The sequence below is a fragment of the Odocoileus virginianus genome, chromosome 24 (genome assembly GCF_023699985.2).
Source record: "Odocoileus virginianus isolate 20LAN1187 ecotype Illinois chromosome 24, Ovbor_1.2, whole genome shotgun sequence".
Taxonomy (NCBI): Eukaryota; Metazoa; Chordata; class Mammalia; order Artiodactyla; family Cervidae; genus Odocoileus; species Odocoileus virginianus.
The window spans coordinates 5515505-5525358 of NC_069697.1; the positions used below are offsets into that span (position 1 = coordinate 5515505).

The 9854-nt window shown below is 36.6% G+C and overlaps 1 protein-coding gene across 2 annotated transcripts in view; it reads left to right on the forward strand.

Moving 5' to 3' along the window:
* ZDHHC17 (zinc finger DHHC-type palmitoyltransferase 17) overlaps window positions 1–6800 on the forward strand; it is a 101037-nt gene extending 94237 nt beyond the window's left edge. The window contains exon 17 of one of the 2 annotated variants that reach the window (XM_070454234.1): window positions 6701–6800. In XM_070454234.1, coding sequence (XP_070310335.1) covers window positions 6701–6785 — 85 coding nt within the window. In that variant the 3' untranslated portion in view covers window positions 6786–6800. Of the gene's footprint in view, window positions 1–1824; window positions 4677–6700 lie in introns of those variants that run through there. The other variant, XM_020886155.2, reaches the window with a different exon arrangement.
* The last annotated feature ends 3054 nt before the right edge of the window (window positions 6801–9854 follow it).

A 9854-nucleotide genomic window follows, 5' to 3' on the forward strand; every position in this document is an offset into this window, starting at 1 on the left:
CTCCACCAGTCTGTTCTCTGTATCTCTGAGCTCAGGTTTGTTTATATTCAAAGTAAGTGAGATAATGTTGTGTTTGTCTGACTTACTTCACATATAGTGCCCTCATGGTCCATCCATGGTACTGCCAGTGGCTGGATTTCCTTTTTCTTTACAGTGGCTGAATTTTGTTTCATTGTGTGTGTGTATCACATTTTTTAAAAAATCGATTCATCCATCGATGGATATATACTTAGACAGTTACCATATCTTGACTGTTGTAAATAATGCTGCAGGGAACACATGGATGCATATATCTTTTCAAGCTAGTGTTTTCATTTTCTTTGGATAAATACCCAGAAGTGGAATTGCTGAGTCATATGGTGGTCCTATTTTTAATTTTTTGAGGAACCTCCATACTGTTTTCTGTCGTAGCTGCCCCGGTTTAAGTTCCCACCAACAGTGCACAAGGGTTCTCTGTATCCTCACCGACACTTGCTTTTCCTATCTTTTTGATAATAGCCATTCTAACAAGTATGTGGCATATCTGTCTCATGGTGGTTTTGATTTGTGTTTTCCTAGCGATTAGTGTAGTGTTGAACGTCTTTTTGTGTCTGTTGGCCATCAGTCTATTCAGATCATCTATTTTTAGTTGGATTATTTGCTTTTTTTCTATTGAGTTGTGTGAGTTCTTTATATAGTTTGGATGTCAACCTTTTATCAGATATATGATTTGCAGACATTTTCTCCCATTCAGTAGGTTGCCTTTTCATTTTGCTGATGGTTTGCTTTGCTGGGCAGAACCTTTTTAGTTTAATGTTGTCTCATTTATTTTTGCTTTGTTTCCTTTGCTGTTGGTGTCAGATTCAGAAATTCATCACCAAGACTAATGTCAAGGAGCTTACCATCTCTGTTTTCTGGTTTCAATTCATAAATTCAAGTCTAATCCATTTTGAGTTAATTTCTGTATATAGTGTAAGATAGTAGTTCAGTTTAGTTCTTTTGCATGTGACTGTTCAGTTTTCCCAACACCATTGATTGAAGAGATTGTACTATTCTTTTATTTATATATGTATATAGTTTGAAATTTGCATTCAGTTTGGAGTTAAACAGTAGTTTCCTAATAATATGAAATATTTAAAACTTTGAGTTTTACTCAAACAAATTGTCTACTACCTTCAAGCTTTTGTGGTGCTATTAATTGTTGCATGCTTCTAGAAAGTGCGCAGATCTTTAAAAGAAAAAAATAATAAGAGTCAGTTGAACAGTTTTGAGAATTCTCCCATCAGCACAGTAATTACATAAGGTGTAAAACTGTTTTTCCAAAGGTATTCTTGAAGTTTCTAAAATTCTTGAATTCTAAAATTCCAGGAACTTCCCTTGACATTTCTTGTTTTAAATTGTTACTCTTAGGTACACTGTCACATTTGTGCTATTTATATTTATTTTGTCTTTTACTTTTTCAATTTTGAATATAGTTTGTCTCCTTGCCAAAGAGCTACCAGTTAAGGAAAGGTTTTATCAAAAATTGCATTTTACATAGGAATGAGAGATGGATGTTAGAATAATTTTAAAATATAATAGTGTAACCCATGATATAAGCACAAGAGAAAAATCAGTGTTGTCAGAGCTCTGAAGAAACATGAATGCATATGTATCTTGTAGAGTTATAAGCAGATTCTTTCTGACAAAAAATCTGAGTATTTAAGTTTGGAAAAAATATATTTAACATTAAAATGTTAAAAAGTTATGTTAAACTCAAAGTTACTATACTAATAGACTATTTTTTTCTTTTTCTGTTTCTGTTTGTTTCTATTTTTTTTTTTTTTTTTGTGGGGGGTTGTTTAGCCATGGATGTGTAAGGAATATTATAGACTTCTTTGAATTTCGATGCTGTGGCCTCTTTCGTCCTGTTATCGTGGACTGGACCAGGCAGTACACAATAGAATATGACCAAATATCAGGATCTGGGTACCAGCTCGTGTAGCAACATCTTTATCCTTTGAAGCATATTGCTGAGTGGTGCCTGAAAATTGTGTCTGTCCGTGTCTCTCTCACACTCGAATCCACATCCTTTGAACAAATAGCATGCTATATGTAGGGCTAACAGTGAACTTTACAGTCTTTTCTTCAACACTTTTATTAACAAAGGTAAACATGGACAGAACACACTGCCACTTCTGGGAAGAATAAAGATCTTAAAAAGAATTTTATTGGTTCTTAATGTGGGAATTCACAACATACGCAGCTTTTTGGTTTTGTTCTCATAACATTTTTCATGAGGAAAGAGTGAACTTATTCTGTTGACAGACATGGTTTACTGATCAGAAATGTTCGAGTCTAGCTAAAACTAAATTTATGGTATACAGCTAAATTTTATAATGCAATCTACTATTAGGATTGCATTTAATTCCAAGAGAGCTGTCTTAAATTGATTCAGACTAGTATTATGTACGTGTTAGAATGTACATGTAAATACTGTGATGAAAATCATGTGGTTTTATTAGGGATCTACTGTAATGTGTCTTCAGAGGCACAGGAAAATAATGTTCACCAAAAAAATGTGCTAACAATATTTTATTGCTGTCAGCTGTTGAAGTGCTGATGTATTTCTAGTTCAGTGAAATAATTTGTAGTAACCTTGCTCTTAAGGTTTTATGGTCTGATAATAAAGCACTTGCATGAGTATAGTAAGTCATGTTATTTTGTTCAACTTAAAAGCCCTACTAAGTGCATGATGCACCTCATAGAATGTATACTAGCACACACTATCCAGTGAAGCATAAATTAGAATTTAATTTGATGTGCAAATAGTCCAATTTTTAAGAGTTGAGCTATTTTCAAGTTAATGCAAAATTCTCAGTAATAGAGATAAATGGATATACAGCAAAAATAAATTATAGACAAAATAATGGGAGTCTAGCTAAAGATGGAGCATGATTTCTGTACATAATAGACATGTGAGTAAAAGAAAAGCTAATGGTATATTCTGGTTTTTAAAAAATGACCTATCAGAAAGAATTTTATCTTTAAGATTATTTCAGTTTTCCCATTGTTGAATGTTTTGAAATTTGTTAATGCTGTCTGAAACAATTTCAGAAAGATTTTTTAATTGTTAAACATGATGCACTGATCAATTTTTGTTGCACCATTTCCATACTCTCATGGTGAACTGTTAGTCACTGCTTCCACAAATATTGTTTACAGAGTGAGGCTTGGTGTAGTCCTCTTTAAGTGCTGTAGCAGACTGTGGTTCGAGCGACCTGTGGGAAACGTGTGAGAGGGAATAGGCCAGGGAAGAGTGGGAAGAGGGTGGCCGGACTGATGACAGATCCTAGCCCAGTGTAAAGATTGTGTATCTGTATATAAATAATTTATCAAATAGTTTTCTCTTTGTGTCTCCATGTGTTAGTGTATTTAAAGCTGCTCATTTCATTTTATCCAACCAAAAAGAAAAGGGAGATAACTAATGAGCTTCTAGTGATGTTCAATATCGCTGTTAATAGGCATTATACCCTGCAAGTTCACTGCATGTCTGATGCTTGGTAAAATTAGTGTTCTCTGTAAAATGCAGACTACAGGTATTAAAGCAATCTAGTGGTAAACCCGCCCCTTGCCTTAGTAGGAGGAGCAGCGAAAATGTATATAGTTGATGTTCAGTATTTCCAAGTACCATTTTTATATAGTAGTTTCTTTGACCATAAGTCATACATCAAAAAGATTACTTAGTGTATGTGAGTGTTTTAATATTAGAAAATTGGCATACGTACTTTATTTTTGAAAAGGGAAGAGATGGGTGCGGGGTGGCAATAGCATCGTGCCATTTTGTCATAGAATGTACAAAATTGGTTAACTTTACAAATGTCTCTGCTAGTTTTGACTACTAATTGGGGGAAATTTTAGATAATTTTTAAATTCAAAGTTATTTATAAAGGCTAGAATTTGTTTTAATTTTTTGTATTTTGAGCCACTTCACATGAAGATCAGTTGCAATTTTTATCGAAACATTTTTTATTAACAGTCAAATACAATGGTGGTTTTCTCAGAGTTTGAATGAGAGTGTTGTTACCATGTTCTTTCTTTATGGTACAATATTCTTTTAAGTGTGAAAGAAATGTCTTTCAGTTAAATAGAAAAAAAAAAAACCTCTAGTTGTATACATGGAAAATATTAGCAATGTTAATGCTTTAGCACTAAACCGTCTCATAGCACCACTGAAATCTATAACTCAGAAATGGTCAGATGGTCAGGAGCCAGCTATGCAGCAATGTACCTTCTAATGATTTTACAGGTCTTACATGTGGAACCAGTTTAACCCTATTCTGAAGTTGTGTATAAGGGTGACCCTTTGAGGAATAGTTCATGTCAGCTTAATTGGATACTTTTAGCAAATAGGAACTTACTTCTCAGCTCTAAACATGAATTACTTCTTTGGAATTTTTTCCTTATTTTTGTTGTTCCCAGGAATTTGTTTGAAATATTAATAGGCATAAAACAGCATCATTATTATACTTAAGCTATGGATATTTTTATTTTATATTTTCTTTATTTATAACTGTGCCAAGTATTATTTTGCTACTTAACGTGTTATTCTGTGGAAAAAAAAACCTGTAAAGTGTTTAATAAATTAGCTCTCCTTACATAAATTAAATCTGTCAAAATTTTGTAAAATATTAATCAGAATAAATATTGACTCTTAAGTGTGTGTGTGTTTGTTATTTTGCTCAGTTCACTTCAAGAGATTGATGAACTGCTAATATTGGTACCTGTGATATGAAAAGGTTATTCTATATGTTTATACCTGGGTCAACTAGGAATCAAGTGGCAAAACTACAAATTGGCAAAAGTAGAAGGTGATAAGTATTGTTAAAAGACAAACAAACAAACAAACAAAAAACCACACACAAAAAAAAGACAAAACTTTCATTCTGTGTATGTGTGTGTGTGCGTGTTTGTAATTAATAATTTTAAAATAAGAGAGTGTATTTTTCTTTAAGAATTTTGGATTCCATAGAGTTAATTAGGATTCTCAGGAACTGTATGAATCCCCAAGATTTAAACGTTAAGTGTGTCTAAAGACTCTAGTAAAATATTGGAAACCTATGAAACATTGCTCTCAGTTACTTGAGAAACTGCCTGACAAGGAAAGCTTTATTTGGGAATTTTCAAAGGGAAAAATACGGAGGAATCCTTTCCTGTTGATCACATGATTGTTTATGGTTTAATTGAGAACCCAGTGGTATTAAACAAATAGATTGACCTAATACTCATTTCATAATTATTTTACTATATTGAAAGTAATGCCTCCAGAGCTATTAGAACTCAGGTAACAATGTTTTAAACAAGTACAAATACAGAAGGAAATCATACAGTAAGCCCTCCCCTTTCACTCTGGCTAGGTCCTTTTCTCTTTATTATCTTCTGCAGTGGATCCCCTAGTCCTTCCCAGGTTGGTAGCTTGCACCTGTGATGTGGGTGCCTGGTTCTAAGAGTTTATGGAGATAATTGGAAAGTACATACCAGGGCAAGAAATCTTAGCTTCTAGTCAGAAAGTAAACCTTAAATCTTATCAACTTTTGGTATATGAGTTTTAAATATCTTTATGTGGCTTTTAAAATAGAAAAATCTGTAATTCCAAGTGGAAAATTCAAAATGTCCCTTGATCTAGGTCAGCTAAGTCACCAACTCAAGGAAATCATATGTGTCTCTTAGAAAAGTTTTTGCCTTTGAATTGAAGTATGAATGTTTTGCTTAGATAAATTTTACCAGAATATCTCTGTCATCAGATAACAGACTGGTGTTGGGAAATACATTTTTAAAAAAAAGTAATATGTTTATTTTAATTGAAGGCTAATTACTTTACAGTATTGTGGTGGTTTTCACCATACACTGACATGAATCAGCCACGGGTGTACACATGTCCCCCACCCTGAACCCCCCTCCCACCTCCCTCCCCACCCCATCCGTCTGGGTCGTCCCAGAGCACCAGCTTTGGGTATCTTGCTTCATGCGTTGACTTGGACTGGTCATCTGTTTCACATATGGTACTATGCATGTTTCACTGCTGTTCTCTCATATCGTCCCACCCTCGTCTTGGTAAATGCTTTTTAATACACAGCAGTGTTTCTGGTACTAAGTAAGAAAGGGATTGTTCCCATCCAAAGCATTAGGAAGCCTCATTGCTACTAATGCTGTTTCTTGGATCTATAGTTTTACAGTTTTCATCAAATTTGGAAATTTTTCAGTCATCATTTCAAATATTTTTCTGCCCCCCCCTTTCAGCAGATTCCAGTTACACACATATTAGGCCATTTGAGATTGTCCTGCAGCTCAGTGATAATTCATTATTAAAATTCTCTTAAGTTCACTTAAGTTCTTTACTGCACTGTCTAGTCTGTCATCAGTACTATTCAGTGTATTTTATATCTGCTACATTATAGTTTTCACCTACAATGCTTTCTTTGAACCATTTTTACATCTTCTGATTGCTACTTAATGCTTTCAAAATAGACTACTGTTACAATTAGCTGTTTTAATATTGTTACCTGCTAATTATCACAATGTATATCAGGTCTCAGTTGGTCCTGATAGATTTTATTTTTCATCATTATGGACTCTTTTCCTGCTTCTTTGCATGCTTGGTAAATTTAACTTTTTTTATTACTATTATTTTGGAACTTTTATGTTGGAGTATAGCCAATTAACAATGTTGTGATGGTTTCAGGTGGACAGCAGAGGGACTCATCCATACATATAGTGTAAGTATCCATTCTCCCCCAAACTTCCCCCTCATCCATGCTGTCACATAACATTGAGCAGAGTTCTCTCTGCTGTACTATACAGTAGGACCTCCTTGCTGGTTATCCATTTTAAATATAGCAGCGTGTACATGGTGATCCTGAACTCCCTAACTATCCCTTCCCCCTACCCCTGGCAACTTAAGTTCTTTCTCTAAATCTATGTGTCTGTTTCTGTTTTGTAAATTTGAGCCATTTTAGATTCTGCATATAAGGGATGTTGTACCATATTTTTCCTTCTCTGACTTACTCCACTCAGTATGGCAATCTCTAGATGCATCCATGTTGCTGCAAATGCCTGGTAATTTTTGATTGGATGCCAGACACTGGAAACTGAGTACTGGGTATTTTTTATTCCTATAGAAATTCCAGAGCATTGCTCTGGGATGCAATTATTTGGAAACTTTGATCCTTTTAGGTTTTGCTGATAAGCAGGGTTTTTTAAGGCAGGACCAGAGCAGTGTTCAGTTTAGGGTTAATTGTTCGCCATTACTGAAGCAGGACCTGTGTATTCCATCCAGAGTTCCATGAGTCACGCTTCCCGATCTCACTGATGAGAGTAGGCACTATTCCCAGCTCTGTACGGGCACCAGACACTATTCTGTCTAAATCTTTCAGATGTTTTTTTCCATACTCTTGAGTAGTCACCTCACACGCATGTTCAGTCCAGAACATAGCTGAAGACTTCATGTTGGGGGTTAGGCAGGACTTTACGAATTCCTGGGGTTCTTGCTCTGTGCAGTTCTCTCCAGCCCCTCCACCTCTAGCCGCCTTGGTCCCTCTGGACCCTCAGCTCTGTCTCAACTGGGGTGCCTTCCAGCTCCCTCATTTATTCCCCCTCCTTGCACTATAGCCCAGCTCCCAAAGAGAGTAATAAGCTTGCTAATCTCAAGGCTGACCTCATTTTCCCCTTAACTGTCCTTTGTTGCCTATTATCAGTTCTCAAAATCTTATTTTTTCATGTAATTTGTCTTTGATTGTTTCAAGTGAGGTGAATCTGGTTCCTGTCAGTCTCAGCTTGACCATAAGTCTGAGCTAATATATTTTTTAAATTTTTAAAAAATTTCCTAATATGGAAAGTAATGACAGATTTAACTGTCATAAACAAAAGCTCTTTGCGGGGGGGTGGGGTGGGATGGGGTGGGGGGCCCAGTAACTGAAGAATGTAAAGAGGTCCTGCAGTCAGAAAGTTTGAGAACCAGTGGTCCAGGCCATCATTTCCCAGTGTTGTTCCTTGAGACGTTCGTGGTTCCATGAACAGTTAATTCCATGCAAGGCTTTCTTCAAGTTAAAACAGACTTCTCACCACAAGTCTCAAGACTTCAGTATGCTGATGTGCATTGTGAATCTAAAGGAACATAGGTATAGACAGAGATGGCCGTGACGCTCCCTAAACTTAATTGATCATGGAAACTTTTTAGGGATTGAACTCGGGTCTCATGCATTGCAGGCAGATTCTTTTAACATCTGAGCCACCAGGGAAGCCCCTCAGAGCTAGACTTGGCAACAAATGTACCAAACCACCACAGGGGCCTGAGTGGTTTGGCCCCTATGGGGGCCAATATCCCAAGTGGGTCGTTTTTAAAACAAAAATATTGGTATTTACGATGCAGCACTTATCACATTTGGATTAATTTGGGGCTGCCGTACTGATCTACTTCCAAATGATGAAAGCGATGCCTCTCAGAACAGAGCCTACTCAAAGCCAAATTTCTGTTTCTACTCCTGGAACCACTGGAACCTTTATAGTTTTGGAGTAGCTGTTTTGCCATGGCTCCCAATTTAAGAATAAATTTAATTCTGAATGGGGGGGTGGCTAAACTTTAAATTTCAAATTATCAGGTGCCTGACAACTTCATGTATTTTCCTCTTGAATATCTGTTGGCATCTGCTATAGTTTGGGAAACCTAGTATGATGGGGAATGTTGGCTCTGTGGTAAGTTAAATTCTGATTATCTATAGCACTGAAAAGTTTAGTGGCTTAAAAAGGCATTTTTGTTCACAGATCTGCAATTTAGTCAGGACTCAACAGGAATAACTCACTTTGCACTAGTTGGTATCAACAGGGATGGTTCAAAAAACTGGGCACTGGAATAGTCTGCAAGCTGTTGATACTGTCTGATGAGGGAGATCTTAGCTGAGGTTATGGCTGTAATACCTACATGTGGCCTCCCCACCCAAGAGCAAGCATCTCGAGAGAAACGGGCAGGTAGCTTTGTTGTCTTTTCTAGCCTAGCCTGGTCCATTATATGTACTGTTATAAAAATGAGTCACTAAAGTTGATCCTTACTCCAAGGGAACGGTAATTAGACTCCCATCTTTTGATGGAGCTGCCAAAAGAATTTGTACACATTTGAAACTACCACAGAATGAATTAAATTTATTATGTAAGTCTTCTTCATAACCCTACATCCTCTATTGTTTTAATTTTTGCATACTGTTATTTTTTGCTGTGCTGGGCTTTCACTGCTGTGCAGGCTTTCTCTAACTGTGGCAGAGCACAGGCTCTGGTATTGCAGCATGCAGGCTTCCGAGTACAGGCTCAGCAGATGTGGTGCACGGGGCCTAGCTGCCTGAGGCATGGGGACTCTTCCCAGAGCAGGGATCAAACCCACGTTCCCTACACTGGCAGGCAGGTTCTTAACCACTGGACTGCGAGGAAATCTGTCCCTTACTGATGAACTTCCCCAGCCTGCTGTCCCCTTTCTCACAGTGAAACCTAGCTTATGGAACATGCAGAGTGTTCAAGGCTGTGATGTCAGTAATCATGAGCTGTCTTCACCTGGTACACCCTCAACTAGTCTTTTCCCACTAAGGTTATGTAAGATTAAGAGAGATTGACACACTAGGCTGGTTCAATTTTATAATTACACATTACAGAACAATTTCACACCCTGCTCCTGAAAAATAAAGGGTTGAGTCTTTGATAATGAACTAAAAGTTTCTGGAGAAATAATGAAAATATACCTCACATAGTCTAACATTCCTTTTCTACCTGAGCCAGCTGAATGTGCCACAACAATGTAACATTCTTTGCTGATTTTGTAGAACTGAAACTTGCAAGATAATCACCCATTTCCT